This window comes from Bombus vosnesenskii, unplaced genomic scaffold (genome assembly GCF_011952255.1).
Source record: "Bombus vosnesenskii isolate JDL3184/JDL3185 unplaced genomic scaffold, Bvos_JDL3184-5_v1.1 scf7180000016274, whole genome shotgun sequence".
NCBI lineage: Eukaryota > Metazoa > Arthropoda > Insecta > Hymenoptera > Apidae > Bombus > Bombus vosnesenskii.
The window spans coordinates 1,390,170-1,411,249 of NW_022884343.1; the positions used below are offsets into that span (position 1 = coordinate 1,390,170).

A 21,080-nucleotide genomic window follows, 5' to 3' on the forward strand; every position below is an offset into this window, starting at 1 on the left:
CTTCCTAATTGATCCTTAAAACAGAATGAAATGAATAAAACAGCTATCAATTTTTCTCTGATTATAGAAGCTCATTTTTATGATAGACAATAATGGTCTCTATATATACAGACTTCTGGAGAAAAGATAAGTACATTTTCTGTTAAAACAACAGACTTTGGGAAGATTCCAAAAGAGACCAATGCATCTTTCAACTCACCCTGACAGAGTATTTTATACATAAAGTAATATTCTTATGAAAATCAAATGGAATTGCTTCTACTGACAGAAATGGATGAAAACTGTTCCGATATGTTTGAATCAAGTTCCATGAAAGTTAAGTAGGCGAATACGGTAATGTAAATGACGAATGAATGGCGTGTGAAAAGATATTAGTCAAGCAAGCAAACATTTAAGCCGGACCGACGTGCACGCAGACAGTAGGCAGCCAGTCTAACATTTTAATGGATTATTATCAGGCATCGTCTGTTGCACATTGAACTTAAAATGCTTTAAATAAAACACACGAAGTTTTGCGCACAAAAAAATGAGCGAAGGTGTACAATAGAAGAGTGAAGACATTTGTTGACACAGGGAACATTAAATGCATGAATAGTAAGTTCCAGATTCCTCCATCTTACATTATTTCTTTTATATATATACATATATATAAATATACATATATATAAATATACATATATATATACATCCATTTATATAATAAATATATCTTCCGAAAATTAATTAAAATATTTAATATAGTTTAATTTATGAAGTAATAACAATTTCTATTAAATGGAGGAATCTCAAGCAATCTTTAATTTCTGAAGTTTCATTTTGATTGATGTTAAAGTAGAATAATGACTTTGATTGAATGTAAATTGTTTGTCTCGTTTTCTGTGCTCGGTTTCCTAAGGAGGAACATGAAAGAGGCTGAACAAACATTTCTAGAGCCGATGAATTGGGCCGCCTCGTGAAGAAGCTCGGACGGACAGGCTGAACAGGCCTCTGTTTTCAAAACGAACCTTAAGTACTTGCAGCTCTCTCTTTCTCCCAGAATTCGAAAGAAGCGACACCTGACTGTTTCGAACATCTTTAATAAAAGGAGCATTTCGTTCTAACTCCGCAGGAGAAAAAAGGAGAAGAAAAGAAAGAAGAAGAGGATAGATCATGTCTTGGAATAAAAACGCTCTTCCTTGGAGAGAAGACAGCAGGAATGAAGGTACTATGGAGAATCCAGTGGTCTCTCGGATAAAAAGCAATCGCTTGTGAGAGCTAGAATAAAAATTATGATGAAATATGAAAAACCTAACGTTAAAAAAAAGTAAAACCTTGATAACAAGTTAAAGTACTTTCGATGCAAGAGAAGGGACAATAAAATGCAGAGAATAAGAAAAATCCACTACGAGTCAGTCTACAACTGACAAGGAGTTAATACCTTATGGCTTCCAACGTAGACACAGAGAACAGATAGATAAAATATCTATAAAATAGACAACAAAACCCGCACGACGATTCTATGAATTGTACTTGTAAGAAGTAGAAAAAGAGAAGAAAAAAGACGACATATATAGAAAAGAAGTTTAACAATGATGGGTGGAAGTTAATTTGCTAGTCCTTTGAAGCTACCAGCCATCGAAAAATCATGAATGAAAATCTACGACCTGGTCATTGATTATCATTTTAAATGACTACCATAAGTAAGTAGCTGAACAAGAGAAGAAAACTTATGAACGTGTCTTGCTACAAAACAGTGGCTCGGGCAAGAACCAAAATTGGCAGATGGTCTAGGACCGAGGACAGTGTTCTGACTCCTAGTTAAAACATAGAGTAAGAGAAAGAGAGGGTTGAAATGGAAATACAAAAGAGTATAAATGAAAAAACGATTCATGACTATGTTGTTATAGAGGAAAGAAAGAAGAGGGTGAAGTGAGAGTAACAATAATGACGAGAGAAAAGGGTAGAATTTGTGGATGTACAGTGGTGACACGCAAAGCTGCCTTTTAAATGCTGGTTTCATGCACGAGCTTCGTCAATTCCGGGAGGGCCAGATTATTGGAGCTGAGAAGCAGGGAGTTTCCTGTGTTGCTGTCTCTGTTGCTGTTGTTGTTACTCTGCATCTGCGTATGGTTGGGTTGTTGGGCCTGGTTTAGGGCGCTATTGGACGAGGATCTATTGTCATTGGTGGTGTTTATGGTGGTATTATGATGGTGGTTGTATGCGTTCCCCGATCCCGTGACGCTGAGCAGCAACGGCGACGTAGAGCTGTTCATCCTGGCGGCTGTGTGGTCCTGGTCGGCGGTTTTGTTCGGCAAATTGCCCTTGCTGGCGTTCAGCGCGGTGTTTGTCGGGTCTTCGTCAATGTATGTGAAGTCAGATAGTGGTCGGGGCCCGGTGTGGCTGCGTGAGCTGCGCATACTGTGTAAGCTGTGTAAACTATGGACAGAGCGACGCTCCTCCAAATCTTCCAGAGTCGACTTGAACGCTCTTATTACTCGTAGCTGTAAAAATAGGGAAGAGGATGTTCTATCAGGAAGCGAGGAGGCAAGCTAGCGACACACAAGCACGTCATACTTGTATTTATCTCATTTTGTGTGTGTCAAACATCATATGTTTCTCATGTAGATTGTCCTTTCTCTCTCTATATATATATATACATATATACACAGATAATATACGTGTATATATATATATATATATATATATATATATATATATACTTTTCTCAATTTTGGTGGAGCTTTATGATTACTCAGTTGTTGGTCTATAGATGTGTATACTTGTGCTTTCCCTCTCTCCCTTTAATCACAGGGAGAGACACCCGGTTCTCTTGCGGGGATAATTTGGGTGTACAGCTCTATAGGTTTTTCTCTAATCGTGTGATGTTCGTGTAGTTGTATATATGTATATGTCTCGTGTGCATACACTGATGGGTTGTTCTCTTCGTCGTGGACCTGGTTGCATTTCACCCGAATTCAGACTTAAATGATTGCGTTCTGGGGCATGGCTCTATCGCCAAGCGTACATGCGCGCATCTATATTTACTGTGCGTACCTATTTATTCTGGCTAAAAGCCGTGGGAGTATTCAAAGGGACCAAAATAAAAATAATCAGGAATTCTTTGCTTCACTACGTATCATCGTGACAACTCAATTCTTTCTCAGTAAGAACGAATCTGACTGGACGAGTCTATTTCTCATCTCACAGACTCAGAGAGTACTACTAGATTACACCTGCACTTAGGTAAGCTGATTCTAAACACCAAACAACAGATTTCTAAAAGCAGAATCATCTTCGCATCTTACTTCTGATCAGTTGGCCTCTTCTAAAAGTAAACACGACGGACATCGAATGGATCATTTCATTGGATTTTATTTTCACCGCCAAAGTCCAGTTACAATGGTATAAAAAAATTAGGATGATACAGAAAGATCTTTGGTTTAAATGTGTCCTGAACCAAAGTAATAGGATCAAAATTCTCAAGGATGAAAATAAAGATGTCAGGTTGCTGAAACAATTTGGGACAGCATGAAATTCCTTATTCGAATGAGGAATTTGGTGTCTTGGAAATATTAAAAACGCCCTCCTAGTGATCAATTAGAAAAGATAAATCTTGGACCAAGAGCTGGACAATGGAGGCTAGTTTTGATGAAGCACACGCTTGAACCGCGACCGTGAGGAGAGAGTCAAGCGTAGGGAATTGAAAGTTAAGATAAAAATAGCGACAAAGAGACACAGTGTACAACAGTGTAGCAAAGAGTGTGTATACATTCTGAAGAGAAAGAGGAAGAGAAAGAGAAGAAGATAGAAATGAAAGGAAAGTTCTATAAATTAGAGAGCATTCTGGTGAACAGTTGTGACTTTATACTAATTTCTTGTGATCATGCTACTCAAATAACTTTGCATTCCACATTTATGACGATTAACTGATTCCTTTAAGGAATCTTTTTGTGCAGATTCAAGTTTCTCTCTCTTCTCGATACCAAATACAAATTGTTCACTTTATGAATTAATATATAAAGTAGTTTGCTTGTTTTAAATGACAAGCAATAATCCATAAGCTTATTCTACGTTCTTACATTCCTTTGAGTCTAATGACTCTGTCAGTACAATCTTTATAATCAGCAGAGTAATTAGAAACCTGGACTGTTCGAGACTTATGGTTCTTTAGTCTCAACATGTACCCAAAATAGCGCTGAAAATGGATCTATTTATGTTCAGTATTTGAACTCTGATAATAGTTGCATATTTCCTGACTTTGGAATACTATAAACGGGATAATGCCTTAGTGCACCATTCTTTTGCTTAAATAGACAAATTCTGCTGGCAATTGAATCCTAAAATAGATTGCCTTGGTGAATTCCAAGTTCACTATAGGGCGCACCGTGCGGTATTGAGATTTAGTCATTAGAAAATTAGAGTCAAAGATGCACAATCCAGTTTGATGAATTTGAGATACGTTCGTTTGAGAACGTGGAGATATCAGGACGATTTACATGCCGGCAATTATAATAGCAGTTACAATACATCATAATTATAGTAATTGTAGCCACTAGAAGCTCCTGTTTTGACGAAACCCTTTTTTTTTGTCTGGTTTAGAACGCACAAACCATTGCCAAACAAACTCAACCTTTCTATGCCACTTGCGCGCAACACCGTGTTAGAGATTGGGCAAACACAAAATCGATGCAAACGTGAGCAATCGTGCACACGCACACTCGCATACCGCGTCAAAGAAACAAATTAAACGGATTTATACAGAGGAATGCCATATGCCACATCTGTGTAGGGTTATCATCGCTTTCAGTTAAGTTATTTCCTTTTGCAGCTTAGAAACTGATGATTCAAGTACACAGTGTCTCCTTGAAGCTGCAGAGAAGTGAACATGCCATGAACTTTCTTTTAGGATTCAAGTGTACTTGATTCCAAAGCCATAAATCAAATGATAATTTTTTTTCAGTTTACTTTTACTTCACTCTTGCTTTGAATCTTCGTACCTACTGTTGATTTATGTCTCAACATAATATCCACCAATCTCCAAGTTTATCGATTTCAAGTAGAAAAAAAAATTTAAGCAAGAAGTGTTCACTTTCACCAACAACTGTAGGCTGACACATACAGTACAGATCCTCAGTAAAGAGTGAAGCAACAAAGGGAAGTAAGTCCACCTGCAATTAGATACAATAACCCAGCCACGAGCAGCAGGTGGCACAGGAAAAGGCAAGGAATCATATGAGACTGAGAAAAGCTGAGAAACACATTCGTTCACGAGAGAGGTTGGAGAAACCATAATTTGATAGGAGATTGAAGAGACTGTAGGAGGTTTTCAGACGATAACACGCCGTGAAACGTCTTCCTAGGGTTAATCTGTAAAAACAGAAAGGCAAAAGTTGGTTATCACGGTATTACACGCTTGTAAACACGTTCTAAAAGAAGACTTTTCACGGGGTGCTGGATCTGAGATCCTTCGCCAAAGACACAATGCGGGGGAGAGAGACAAACATAAACAGAAAACGCAAGCAGCAAGGAGGAAGAATCTCCGCTCGACCAGGCAGAGCTTTTTAAAAAAAAGCTGGACAAGATTGCCTCTCTCGTCGAGGCAGTTCTATAGTCCTCGTGCGAGTGTACGTACGATACCAAAAGAGGGATGGTCGTGTTTAGTTAAAAACAAGTTCCACACGGCCGCCATGAAAAAGAATGCTTTTTTCTTTTTCTTTTATCTTTTTTCTTTGATGCTAACAGTCGCGGTATTATATCATATGAACAAGTATGAAAATGATACAGTATGGGGGAAAAACACGCAGCACACAATCATGTCAGACAGCTATACACTACTGAAAAAAGAGGGGAGGGCTGACGGTGGTCTACCAACACAAGAGGCTCTTCCATCGATTCCACCGACCAACTCACACCCACTACACAAAAACACAGTGCAACGAAACATCGTTCACTGCATCCGCGCTGAGGAATCGTCGCCTTCGTCCTTGGATAATTTCTCCAACTTTATCTAGTCCCGTATTTTCTAGATTTTCCAGCCTTTCGCTATGAATGAACTTTGCTCATATACCTCTTTATTTATTTTAATATAAATACAGAATATCCGTCAATAGTTACCTATATGAAAATAGAAATAGAATTACTTTTTCGTTTTCTTTGTGTTCTTCTTAAATTAAACATCTTAAATATCTGCTGTTCTTTGTTATTCTGTTTCAGTTATATTTGTCATTCTGTAGTATTCTGAAATCAGCTACGACACTAAACAATACAATGTTTTATATTCTCTGAATAATTTACAATTACTCTTCTCTTTTATGAAATTGGTTTCTCAGTGGCAAGTAATAAGTAGCGAAAGGGTGAATGTAACCGGTTATTGAGAACAGGTCCGATGGCGACGTTTCACTCAGCACACCGTACGTACGTCGACGATCCGTCCTGTGTATGCGTACGTATGGCAGAATTGACGATACAACGTATTATAAACGGCAGGCGATCTACGTGAGCTACGTACTTGTTTGTACTCCGACAGGATAAGTGTGGCGGCGGGCAAGACTGCCGCCCCGTTATACCTCAGTCTCCCGAATGGGTTCCGCTGGCTAACAAACCACAAATCATACCATAAGTCTTAATTTCTATTCTCTCCGTAGTATCGTTACTTGTTTTAGGCGTGTCTTTTTTTTTTTATTTGGCGTTTGCGTCAGTATTTTAATCCCTGCTTACACTGGCATATGTGTCTCGTTATCTTATATTTTAGTTCTGTTTCTTTGTATCTGTTGTTGCTGGACTCTTCATTCTCGTTAGTCAAAAGTTTCCCAGTTATCTTCTTAATGAATCTTTTTTCAGGTGTGTACGTGAAAGTGTAAGTGTAGAGTTCTGGAGGGCTCGAGACTTCGTGCAAGTTGTCAAGAGGCTCGAAGATCACTTGGGATATATTCTTGAAGAATTGAGTATTAAAAATCAACTTAATGTTTCGGAAATTAATTAAATTTGCAAAGTTACTCTTAGCTTCTTAAAACCTTCCTCAATAACCTCAAGATTCATCAATATACAAAGTAACTCGAACCTTTTGTGTAAGAGAATCAGCAAAGCTTGAAAGCTTGCATAGAACCAGAGTCGAACGTTCAATTGCTACATGCAAGCGTTTTTCTTATGTGAAATAAAGTAGTAAAAAATAAAGTATATCCAGCAGGTTCTGTAAGTCCAGAATAATGTGATCGGTGGTCTGGTAGTGATGTTCTTAGAATTATGAATAAAACATTCTTCAAGTTTTCAACGAAGCAGGTCATCCAAAACAATGTATATTCAATATATCAACATTATTCTTCCATTATTCACAGTTCTAAGGATTTCCTGAAATCCAAGACCATTAAGTATTAAAACATTCTTAGCTTCCTTTGGCTTAAAGACTATTCTCTGATAGGCTTCGTCCCTTTCTAACCAAAGAAAGTACAAGTAAGTGTATAATAAATGCACATCCGCCTCAAGCTTGCAAAAAACGATAAAAATCCCTATATGTTTGTGACATTGTTTATGTGTATATGTACAGGTATGAGTTAACTGCCAGTTTTCTTGAAGGTTTCTTTATCAATAAGAGCTTCGACTGTCGTGTACACAGCAGACACAGACAAACAGACAGATAAACAGACAAACTGTGCACGTACATTTCATTATATACGCAACAGCACACGCACATCGAGAGACACACGATGCATTATGGCCATGTATCATCCACCATATAAATGTTAAGTGGTATGGTATAATATATCACAGCAAGACTGGCACACACTGCAACGATTAAAGAACACAAATAAGAAATAAAAAGGAGCAGATATCAGCCAATAGAACCTCAGGTGTCCACAGAGCTGTAGACACACATGTATGAGTATAATTATTATACTGTTTGTTTCCCTGATGCAACAGCGTGTCGTTGTTGGCTTGTGGTTGTTAATCAATGTTGACACTTTGTTTGTCCATATTACACGTATCATCTTTAAGGTTCCTGCCATAAGTTCTTGGTCATGCAGTTCACACGCATAGCACACGTACAAGGTACTCTGGGGCTGCTTATATTCAGTAAGTGCATCTCTTGTGAATTAACAATTGTTTGAGTTTTAGGAAAGCTTCCATAAAGAGAAAGATTGCCTGTGCTTTGTGAGAGTTTCAGAATCATCATAGCTGCTTTTTTCTTTGCTTTGTTCTGTATCGGGCATGATAGTTACTCATATGTTAACATATGTATACAGAATGACGATGGTGACAGTGACAACAATAGAGCTTGAGGCAAGCTGTTGGAAAACAAGTAGCTTTTTCTTTATAAGATAGTAATAATGGAAGTGATACAGCTTGTGTGGGTGGTGCTAAATTGGAGTATAAATAGGAAAATTTTTCCTTGTGCCCCTTTGTCTCAGTTACTGAGACTACTTTTTTTGGACAAAATAAAGAATGTTCTAGAAATGAGCAAAGTAAAGTAAGATATGAGGCATTGAAGAATGTTCTTGTTACATTAACCATAGACTGATTGGAAATATATAGTTGAAGCGTGACAAAATATATATATGTATATATATACATATACATATATATGTAGATATATGTATAATACCCAATGTATCTTTCATGGCAGAAGATTGTTAAATAAAAGAAGAAAAAAAAGAAAAAGAAAGAAAAGAAAAAAGGCGAATACGTTTATCCTCATGATATAGAATTCTCATATTGAGAGTATAATTGTGTTATGTAAATATTTTTCTAGCAGACAGCGAAACACGTAAAAATTCATTCTCAATGCTCAACGGAAAAAGACTGCTGTATCATAAGGAATCACTGAATCATTTGGTAACACAAGTTATAAACAGAGCAATTCCTGAAATTAAATCTTGTGTTATAAAAGAAGTAGAAAGAGAGAAATAATGGGTTAAAACAGAAAAAAACATGTTTCTAAGAGAACTTAATAAAAGTGAATGCATTATAAAACTCAATATCGCCTAAAAATAAAGATCACTTCGATGATTCTGCCAATGAATACATATACATATATACATATATATATGTATATATAATTAAGGAGATTGACCGACAGTGTTTTTAAAAATGAAATGAAATAAAGAAAAGAAAAAAAGAATTGCAAAAGCGTACCTTGCCGCGCGTGTATGTGTGTTCTGCACACATATATACGCATATACATACATATACGCGTACACATACGCGGATGCATTTTACATACACGTGTGTATATATACATATATCTACGTATGACACGTATATACGGGCAACTTATATACGTACATACATACGCCACAGATGTGCATGCAACACCTTAGAATCAGTGGAAAAGGAAATAAAGTTAAAACAACAAAAAAACAAAAAGATGCATAAAATTTGGAAATTGGGAAGATAAGGAAATCCAGTTTAACTTTAAGATCAGATCGGCTTTTACTTTATGGGAACAGGAAACCAGAAATTAAGAAATAAATATATCCAATGTAAATAAAAATAAGCATGTAAGGTATTTTTTACTTGAAGAGAAGAGATTAGGCTTGAGTGCAAAAATAATACATACATATATACTGTACTTTTAGGGTGCATAATTGCATCAGTAAAGTACATGATAAATAATTAAATTGATAAGTATTATTGACTATATTAAAAAAGAACCATAGTGATTAGTAATATATCTTTACATTACTATGTATATATTATCTTTACAATATTTAAAAATTGCAGTAAAGGATAATGATAGGAATATCTTTTATCTAATAAGCAAACTTCGACTCCTGTTTTATTTCATAGCAACAAAGCTCTAAAATTTGCAGTTTTCAAAGCTTTGTATCTACAAAATGAAGCAAGATGAAGCACATGATTATTAGATGGAAAATATTTTTCTCTAGAGATATTAAATATTAATATTTCTCGAACAGTTGGAAGATATCAAGGAAATCTGGATTAGGTAATCCTTTGAATATTATGTCTGATATTATGAAGATACTTATGAGGAAAATTGAATACTGAAGTTAGAAGTTGAAAAAGGGGGGCTGGATTGGACGTGTTTGAGGAACTCTCTTCCCTTCAAGCAGAGGATGATGTGGATCCCGACTGGAACAAAATTTTAATCCGGATAACATGAAGAAAGAAAGGGGACAGAGAGTAGGAAATAGAAATATACAGTTGGGAAAAAACAATGGCGCAAAATAGAGGACAAAAAGATTATCCAACGGGTCGTATGTCTCCTCGCTGTGTTCGTGAAAAATAAACTAAAAAATAGCACGATCTGCGCGAAAGAAGCGAGTAGAAGCTTGCGATTTGCAAGCAGAACTGCGACGAATGAAAAACAGGCGAGAGATATACACGTTGGAGAGGCAAACAATTGGAAGAGATAAACTCAGGTTGAATAAAATGAAACTGAAATAGAAGGAAACATGGAATCCTTTAAAAAAAAAAAGCAATATGTTAGAATATATTTTTCAAGACCAATTAGAAATTGTAAATCAAAGTAAGCTTTGAGTTGATGTTAAAAGTTATTAAGAGAGGCAAAAAATAGGCATGGATAAGAGAGGAACTAAGTACGTCAAACAGAAAGCACCAGTAAGAAGGAAAACTCAAACTGGTTAATGAGAAAAAAAACAAAACCATCGAGAAAAAAAAGTAATCAAATGGTAATCATAATAAAGAATTAATATTTAAGAACGGTCAAACAGTGCGGAGATTGGACTTGCGGACTAACCATATAGTAATCCTGAGAGGGGGATCTGCCTGTCACAGATACATTCTGCACCAGAGTTCTATTGCTCGTCTGAAAGTAGGTTACATATTCAATTTACATAATTAGCTTAACTGAGTGGGTATCTATAGTATTTTGTTTTGTTTCTTTTTCTTTCATTTGTTTGTTTCTATAGTAACTTAAAATATACAGTTTCACATAGACACATTGATATTCTTGTGTAGATTTAAATCTGTATATATGTGTGAATCTTGCTTCATAAAAAAATCATTTCTTTTTTTTTTTGTTGATGACAGTGCTAGATCATGAGGTAGTGTTATCAGAGTAAGAAGAAAGGAAATAAGAGAGAAAGCGAAGTATAAGTCAACAGAATAAAGAAAGTGGAAATCATCTCGGTCAAACTTTACTCCTCTTTTTCCTTTTTGCACCTTGGATTATGCGACCATTCCATCAATTTCTTTTATTACTTCTTAGATAACAAGCGCAATCAATTGGTATTGCAAGGTCAATGATGGTTTCTTGTCGCATAGTCAAGAGACGTTCTCAATAAAATAGCAGAAGTAACATCGTGATGGCATAAAATAAGTAATTTACACCATCGCGAGCCGCGGTGTTGGTCAAGTATGCGCTAGCTTCATCAGCCTTAACCCGTTCCCATCGAGAGAAGTGAAAGAATGAAAATAAAAGAAACAGAAAAATACGAGAGGCGTCGTCGACGAAGGGCTGTTTGTTTCTCCTTTCCGACTCTCGCTCGGGTATCGATTCCTAAGTCTTCAAGCGCTGAACAATTCTCCAACTGTCCAGAACTAACTTCCTAATATATCATTAAATTAATAAAAAATTTATATCCACAAAAAGATCTGTCACTTTATGGTCCCAGTTGAGTCTCAGTCTTTTCTTTAGAGAGCCTCAATGCTGGTTCTCAGGTTAAAAAAACATTTATATTCCAAAAACGTATGAAAACAAACTTATGAACTTCCTTCGTACTACATTCCTTAGTTACAATTCTACAGATTCATCTCTACAAGGTGCTAGAAGGCACTTGTACCTTCCGTTCTATGGCCATTCCTGACTGCAAGAAGTAAAGTCTAGTCCATGAAGAGGATATGACTTAATGAAATGGAGCATTGACTACTTAGACCACTACTATAAGTTGGTCCTAAATAATCAGATCTGTGCTGCTTCTATGTAGATCTGGTGACTAGCCATCTAATACGTGCTTGGACTCTATGGATCATAAACGATCAAGCAATCATCATTGAAGTTAATACAAACTGAAGAGATCTACTATAGCTCTCTACGCCTTACTCATCCCTGACTATATTCATCGCTCTTAAGTAAACAATGCAATTTTTGTCTAACTGGAGCTGATTTCTTGACTGAGCTGGTTGAAAATGGGCGATTAATGTGGCAGATGCCAAGAGACCCGAGTAGATATTTAAGAAATGGGCAAAAGTCAATTATTCGAGTCGTTCAATTAAGTCTTAATTGACTTCCTCGTGCTTCGATTTAACCTCTTCGAGCTTGAATCTCGATGAAATAGAAGTGTTTTTTATTCGAGAAAAGCAGCAGATTCTTCTGTAAAAGAAAAAGTTGCGAATGAGAAAACCATGTCGAAGAGGTTAAGCGAGGCAATAGTAACACTTGTAGCTTATAGTGTCCAAATATTTTTCACTTCTTCAAGATATTCTCTTTGGAAAGAGTAACTGAAACCGACTGCTACATACAATGAGTATGTTAACCCTTTATAAGGGGTGCAGTGCCAACTATAAGAAAGTGGAACATAATCTATCTGAAAAAAAAAAAAAACACAAAGAAACATTAAACGCATTTTCCTTGGAAAATAACTAAATTCTGGTTAAAAGTAGGAATATTCAGTATCTGAATAAATTTTTTTTCGAAGAGACTACGTAGTTCCGTTCAGTTCAATTTTATTTTGTCTTATAAAGGGTTAAGAGCCAAAAAATGGTACCTAATAGACTATAAAAAATTTAGACGAGCTTCAGAAGACCCCATAAAAAAGATTCAGTCGCTGAAATGAGCACTGAAATAGGGAAAACAACCTGAAGACGATCAATCGGGTCGAAGTCAATCATGTGACTCTCAATATAAGGGGCGCATGTTTTGTTTAGATCGTCGAGCTTTCTTTCTTTCTGTGGCTAATGCGAGATATATCGCAATATCAAGAGGGCAAAAACGCAAGGTACGCATCGTCGAGGTAACACGGCAAAGAACTCAAATGAAAATGCAAACCAAGGTAAACAACGGTCTCGAACGAAAAAAAATAACCAAATGAGAGAAACTAAAAAACGTACGTATATATATATATGGAACAAAGTATATAACGTACATGTATATACTTTTTGACTGTGTGGCTGCCTAGACTATACCATTACACGTAAATACTCCTTCATGGTAGATTCAGAATTCAAAAACATCAATGAAAAACTGGTTCGTGAACGTGGATCTTACTTGATCATAATTCTAGATCCTAACTGCCTCTATTGCTAGACAAATTGAAGAGTTTGTACGGCTTCGTCCCTTCCAATAAAATAATTCAGAAACTGTGAGAGAGAATTCTCGTGAACGAGAAAAGCAGCTGGGAATCAAAAGTAGCAAGCAAAATCCAGGCTAATTTCAGTGTTTCTCTTGTCATTTCTTCATCCTGATTCTCTGTCTGTGAAGAGTCATTCACTGTGTAGTGGCCAATCTGCGCACACGGTCATGGTTAAAAAAGAGAACAACTTGTCGCTGCGATGATATGGTATATATTGGGCGTTGTAATATAATCGATGGCAAAATACACGTGATTCAACAAAGAACGTTGAACACAACCGATTCGATGATGAAACAAGACCTAGAAAATCGACGCCAGGACGACGGGGGAGACTCGTCGGTCCAAGGCCAATTAGAGAAAGTAATCGGAGCGTCGCGTGCGCGGCTATTTCAAGTAGTCTCGTTAATTCTATATTATTATTCTTTTTTCTCATATTAATTTGATATTGTTTAACTTCATCTCGGGGACGGGGAGAGGGGAACCCGAGAGAACGCTGACTTCGAGTGATGACATGAGAGTGAGAGATAGGGATAGTTACCTGTGTCTGTAGTCGTGTTAGACCACGGATCCATAGAATTTGTCCTGCGCGCGGCTTTTTATCCGAGTCAGGGTCGAATTTCTCATCTCCGAGATTGATCGCACCGATATCATCCGGCTGGCCGCGGCCCCATCTGTTTTTAAAAAACATGAAACCAATTCTTCATCACTCGATCCCTGTTACACACATGGTCTATAATCAAAGTAGGTTGTTTTTTTTTTTTTTAAAGAGGGAAGCTTTGATTTTGATTTAAAAATTTTTTTTTTATTTGGCTGACTGATGACGCGTAGAACCGGCTCCTCGACGCACTGCACCCAAAATTTTCTCTGTTCTATGGTTTTTCCCCTCGCTCCTTAGCTTGGATACCTAATCACGCTATCTGTTTAACGGTATTCGACGACGCTGGCTAGTTCAATTTTTTTTTTTTTTTTTTAGGAAAATCGACTGACGGTGGCATAAACGGTGATTGGAAGTGGCCGAGAAAGGAAAGCAGACGGACAGAGAGGCGTACAGGCTGTTTCACAGTCACGAGATATTGCTACTCTTGGGTTTCAATGCGATCCTGTTGTGTTTTGTAAATGAACTAAATCTTATTTACTGGAAGCAAACGTTCACCTTTCCACTCTATCGTTATTTTATATCCTGGTCTTTGATTTACGATAATATACAAAAGAAAGTTTAAGAGATAAATGATACGGAAAAGGCCAGAATTGTATGAATTGGAATTATATTTTGACGAAAGCAATGAATGAATGTAATATATATACCCTGAAATAGATTACCGTTACCTATAAGGTAGAAAATGTTTAATACAGAAGCTACTGGCATTTACAGAGATTAAACTTTCTTTTGTCCACCACTATATTATATCTTCTTTGTCGCTAGAATATTCGAATGCATGAAACAGAAGATCACCACTATTTCCTAGAAAATTGTACTTCCAGTGAGCAGCGCGTTTCTCAGCGAAACAAACGCATTCAAAGAAGAAACCTGCAACTGCGAAACAGCCAATAATATATACACACATACAAGAAAAAATGTCTTGCGACGTGTAAAAAGAATGAGCCAACGAACGAGGGGATGCGATGTGAGGTGCAATGCGGACAAAGTGAGCGATAAAATGCAGTTTTCTGCAGATGAAGAAACGACTGTACATGTGTGAATGGATAATGTCTATGTATATGGCGTGTATGATGACGAAAGAGATACTTTTGTACTTGTTAGGAGAAGGGCGACAGCGATGAACAGAGCTGATAGGGGAAAAAAAAGAGAAAACAATAAAAAGAAGTTAAAGTAAACAAAAAACACAATGACAATGAGGAGGAGGATTAAGTGATGTAACAACACGTTCTGGGGAACGATGCACGCGTGATCTGGTAAATTTCAGGACTTTGGGTGTGAGATCTTTGGTATTTCGTACATTTTCCCTTCTCCTCTGGACAGGTTGCACTTTTATCTTTTTCTCTTTCTTTTCTCTTTCAGTTCATTTTTCGCACGGTTTAACGAGTCTGAATGGCATACATATATAACTTCCGGTATCCTTTGCAACGTGTGCCGTTTTGTCGCCCAGCAAGATGCGAGATCTCCCTTACCTGTTCAGGAGGGACAAATTTTGCAAGTAAAGCTCAAGAAAAAACCGCCACTACTTCTCTATGTGTCCTACGACAAGTGGCTCAGTAAAAGCTTTAACAAGCGAATGCGGAAGATTAATATAAAAACGTGTGAGAACCCCATATATTGTTATGTATATAGCTTTTCGTTTCGCCTCCCGTGATCATAATAACATCGTGTTCGTATAGTTGACCAGGACGACCACACAGAAGCGTCCCACAATACACATATGTATATTATATCCTGTATCGATGATGACCATATTTTGTTATCTGATTATTGCTCGTGTATCTTCGATTATCTTCTTTTTTTTTCTTTCTTTTCTTTTTAGTATTTTTAGTGCGCTCGACGCGAGAGCAGCGAGAATCGCTGGTCCCAATTCGCAAGGGATTCTCGTCCCCTAATTTTCAACTTGCGAATTGGGAGGCATAGCCTAAGCGGACAGAGAGAAACAGATGCAGAGAATGAAAAAAAAACCGGTTCAGAAGGAGAAAGTTCGGCTCCGTGCGTGTAATGGATAAAGATGGGGACAGAGAAAGTACAAGAACGAAACCAGATAGGGAGAGACAGACAGAAAGAAAGAAAGACAGATAGACAGTTAAAAGTTGTTGAAAAAACAGAGTCGTAACAGCTCCAGCGAGAGAGCGGAATGATTACAGATAAAGCGCTAAGCGCAAAAGTTACCACTTATTGTAATAATAGTATCTAGTTAGTCCGAATTTTCAGCTCTGTGAGAACTTCAGAACCAAAAGTTCACAAACTTGAACTCGGTTCAAGCGCGCTACTGAGATCCCTTGCACCAAACAGAAAATGCAAATGTTACAAAATACAGTGTATGTTTAGATAATATCGTGAGAGTATAGTGAATCATTAGGACGCCGTTTTCATTGGTTACTCTTTTACACAAACAAGTACGTAGACATCGGAGAAGGGTCTTCAGTCATGCAACGGCTAAGCCTAATATACGAGGTCCAGGTTTACCAAATGAGAAACGAGTAACAGTATAATATCCACCAAGGGAACTAATACTCGTTTTTTTCGATGGAGACTCTACATACTTCCAGTATCCAAATAAATACATGTTCAACAAATTCCTATGAATATTCCAGATCCATCATGATTAGATATCTTTGAATCTTGATTCCTTTAATCTTCCAAACATACTTCTTCCATAATTCTCAGCTCAAAAACGTTTTCTAGAATTTATTCAGTTTTCCATCGACCAATCTCCAGGTTCTTCAATTTTCATGAAACAATAATTCAAAGATATATAAAGTCTTTCCTATATTTAGATACTGTGTTCTTGTTTTATTATTGTCTTTGTCTCCAAACGTTCAAAGTTTCTTCCATGGAAGAGACCTGGAACGTTTCATTACTTGGCCAACGCTAATGTACAATTACAAAAAAGGGGAGCGAGGGAACAGCTGAGCACGCGCTATCATTCTTGTCCAATGTGTTCAATTCAGATCACAGTGTTTGCATATTCATGGTTTTAATTGGGTTTCCTTAATATCTGGGCGTCTAGGGAGCATGCTACATAAAGCAATACGTTATTATGGTGGAGTGAGAAACATATGACGGGCAAAAGCAATAGAAAAGGATTGCTAAAAGCGAGAACATAAACCAACAGAAGCGCTACGATTATACAGCTATCAATAATAATAGTAATCAATATGATTTCCACGATGCATGCCTCCCTTCTATTACACTTTTACACGATACCGATTATGATGATACTTATCTTTCAAATGGTACCGTCTTTTCGATGTTGCTACACGCATATATCTTGTATATTGTATGATAGCGATGGGGTTTAGTTATATAATAGGAAATACTGCGCGAACAGTATATGTAACTTCAAAAATCTCTTTAAATTAATATCGAGAATAACTATACATAAATTGTAAGAATTGGAAAATACAACAATAGTTAATACAAAATTCTCGATCTTAATATTAAGAATTACATACAAAATTCGAACAATACATCCTTATACAACTATCAACCACCGTCAAGAGGCAATATATTCTCCAATAACAGAGATTCCGTACTCGTACAATAGACGAACGCTGAATTAATCGTGCTCAATTATTAAATACAACTTCCAAGTATTAATATATAAATACATATACATGAAAAATCTTTCTCAATAGAGATTTCGATTAAGATAAAGAGGTTCATGCAAAGGCGACTATCGTGTACCAGGAGGGTCTCAATAAAAACTCATAGAAGCTACGTATGACAACTCGTACGCTAGAACTTCAATCAAGATTCATATAATCGCGCTTCCAATTTCCAAGACTAGTTAGTTTGACAAGACTAAGACAAGACATACATGAGAGCGTATTTTTCAGATTCATTCTCAAAGCTTTAAAGAAGTTTCCCAATTACATTATTTTATGCATTTTAGTTAAACAATGTAGCATCCCTGATGTAACGCGTTCCTGTCGCGTCACACAATGCAAGAAAGCAAGAAATATTTACAATATTCTCCCATCTTACATACTCCTGATTTACTTAGTAATGCGTGCAATATGGCTGCTTTAGTTGTTCATAGCTTCTAGATGTCTTTTTTCTTTTTTTTTTTTTTTGAGTAGTCGCTACACGTTGACTTCCGGCATTCTCGCCTTTGAGTTTATATCAGAAAAAGATTACAAAAAAGAAAAAAGTAGTAAGACAAAAATTATACAATACGAACAAAAGAGAAACTGAAAAAAGAACATGTAACAAAAAATATTATTCCAAAATATTTTCTCAACGAGAACGCAACACGTGGGCGTGACTATTGTATTCTTTTCTTTTTTCTTTTTTTTTAAGTTAAGTTGCGCCCGCTAAACCGAACAGAAGTATCTCTCATCATCTACACATTAAAAAAAAGGGTAGTTTTTTTACATGAATATGTTCATAACTTACGAAAGGATTTTAGGAATCTTGCGCGTAGGAATAGTCGTAATTACTTGGCCCCACAATAGAGTACCGACTCCGAAGAACAGGCACCACATCCATTGTTCTAATGTGAGAGCTTTCGTGCTGAACGCCATTTTACCGTATTGTATGATAATTACCTAGAAAACAGACATAGGATTTTATTGAGGAGACACAAGAAATGGTAATTTCGGTGTCACCCAAGTGTTAAAGAGCTTCTCTCGTGTCCGTTTCTCCTTGGCTGGAATTCTTCCCTTTGTTAAACCTATCTTCTAATTAATTGAGAGTGAGGAAATGTGAAATTCTATCTAAGGGCTATTTATTAGCTGACTATTTATTATTAATAGAATAGAAAGCTAAGGATAAATATTAATAGATTCTTCCATTGCAAATTCAAATTCTATATATCATACTATACTAGACTTGGCTATTAAATAAGTAGAGAAACATTTAATCTCTCTAATGTTCTACTATATTGACAATTTCTATCCCTAATGTCCCATATATCAAGATATTGAAAACGAACACGAATATATTGTTGAACACATAATCATAATTCTAGTAATATTCTTAAGAAATATATGATATAATGTAAGAAATATGGTCTACCTGCGCTAGACATGTCATGATCCAGATAGAGTAAAAGATGGGGTTGGTGAATATTCCTTGGAAGACATTACGCTGACCATGGATTTTCCTAGCGTTAAATTCGTTGAAAAGAGTCATCATGACGAATGTGTTGAAGATGATGGTGAAGTGCTGCGTTGGACCGCCACCAGTCTGCGCAACTCCCCGGCCTGTTTCGATGTCAAGCATCTTATCACCTATCAATCAAATAGCTCACCGTTAAAAAATGTTTTGTTTTGATCGATTTAGTCATCTCGAAATCAAAAAACAAAATCATTCTCACGAAGTTATTACGCTTGACAATAATCCGATTTCTTGTTATTTCTCTTTCTTTAATATTATTGTAGTTCATCGCTTAAAAGAAGACACTTGGAAGGAACGCAAGCCTGACTGGTTATTTCCAATAGATCCAATACAATCGTAAAAATAGACACACGCGTTGTGTGTATAAAAAGAAATAAGATTTCTTATGTAAATCTCAAATGTCGCTTTCTGCGCGACGAACAAGTCTCTCAGAAGCCACACCGCTGAACTCTATTTTTTATTCATTTTTTAATTTCATTAAATAAGTATACGATTAATATTTACTTCTCAAGAAACAAATGATTTACTTCCATAAGTTATTTTATTGCAAGAAGGTGACATAAATAATAGTAAATTCTAAGATGAATTTAAACAGTGTTTGCGACGTTATCATTTTCCTGTACTTTCCAATTTATAAAGTTGACCAATGTGGTTTCTAAATAGTACATATTCGAGCTTTTTATATATACAATTTTCTTTTTTTTTCTTTTTTTTTTTTTTGAATTTAGAGATGACAGAGAATATATGAACCTCCCAGAAGCCAAACTGATCATATTAAGATTGAACATTTTAGAAAAAGAATTCTAAGCTAAATTTTAGAAAGTAATATTTGTAATTATGCAATATATGGCCAGTTTGATCAGCATGGATTCTCTGAGGATTCATACAATGAATGAGCGAAAAACAAGAATATTTACCAACGAAAAGAAGCATAAAAATTACAGACAATTGATAGACAGCTTGGCCGAGAATGTTCTTCATCATTGTCCTGGAGATGAGCGGCTTCGTGCGACCATACGGTTTGCGAAGAAGAAGGTCAGACGTTGGCATTTCGGTGGCCAATGCAAGAGATGCTAATGTGTCCATGATTAAGTTCACCCACAACATCTGCACCGCTTTAAGGGGGGAATCTTGCACGGCACATGCTCCGATAAAAGCAACTATAACAGCGACGATATTGACGGTCAATTGAAACTGCAAGAACTTCGCTATACTATCGTAGACGTTTCTACCCCACATAACTGCCTTCACGATCGACGAGAAATTATCGTCCGTTAGAATGATATCAGAAGCTTCTTTAGCGACATCGGTGCCGGCAATGCCCATGGCAAAGCCGACATCCGCCTTTTTCAAAGCAGGACCGTCATTCGTTCCATCACCGGTTACAGCAACAACCTCGCGACTCACGCTCGCTTTGCTATCAATTATGCCTTTCACGAGCGTGTATTTGTCTGTAGGCGACGACCTAGCCAACACCCTTAACCTCGGCCACACTTTGTCCAGCAAATGTTGCTGTACCTCGCCGTTAGCGTCACGGATCCTCCTGTTGAACTCTTTGCCTTCTAAGATCAGGAAGTCTTCGTTCGGCTTAAAAATCCCACATTTCAGGGCAATGGAACGCGCGGTATTTATATTGTCTCCAGTCACCATTCGCACAGTGATGCCCGCCTTCTGACACTTCCTGATCGCGTCCGGCACCTCCGGACGTACCGGGTCCTCAATACCGACGATGCACAAACACGTGAGATTGTTTACGACGTTCTCCTCGTCCTCCCAATTCGGATCGTTGTCGATGTGAACCTGATTGATCTCTGCCTTGCCGGGAACGAAGTCGCGATATGCGACGCAGATCGTACGGAGTCCGTCGCACGCCATCGGCTCGATCACGTTCTTTACCAGACGCTCCTGCATCTCTCTGGTAAATTTCTCCAAATGACCTTCACGACCATATATAAAGGCACATCTGAAACAATAAAACGTGAAGATTATAGAAGAAGAATATAAGTACAATTCTTATGATCTCTTAATTTTCATATTATTCAGCGATT

At 36.9% G+C, this 21,080-nt stretch overlaps 1 protein-coding gene across 24 annotated transcripts in view; it reads right to left on the bottom strand.

Annotated features, from left to right (window-relative positions):
• LOC117242425 (plasma membrane calcium-transporting ATPase 3) overlaps nucleotides 1–21,080 on the bottom strand; it is an 83,688-nt gene that overhangs the window by 15,752 nt on the left and 46,856 nt on the right. For 14 of the 24 annotated variants that reach the window (XM_033509064.1, XM_033509052.1, XM_033509055.1 and 11 more), the window contains 5 exons: nucleotides 19,950–20,995; nucleotides 18,931–19,145; nucleotides 18,310–18,461; nucleotides 13,786–13,918; nucleotides 1,983–2,480 (listed from right to left, as the gene is read on the bottom strand). In XM_033509064.1, the coding sequence (XP_033364955.1) occupies nucleotides 1,983–2,480; nucleotides 13,786–13,918; nucleotides 18,310–18,461; nucleotides 18,931–19,145; nucleotides 19,950–20,995 (2,044 nt within the window). Of the gene's footprint in view, nucleotides 1–718; nucleotides 2,481–6,487; nucleotides 6,573–10,693; nucleotides 10,763–13,785; nucleotides 13,919–18,309; nucleotides 18,462–18,930; nucleotides 19,146–19,949; nucleotides 20,996–21,080 lie in introns of those variants that run through there. The other 10 variants (XM_033509070.1, XM_033509068.1, XM_033509074.1 and 7 more) reach the window with 8 other exon arrangements.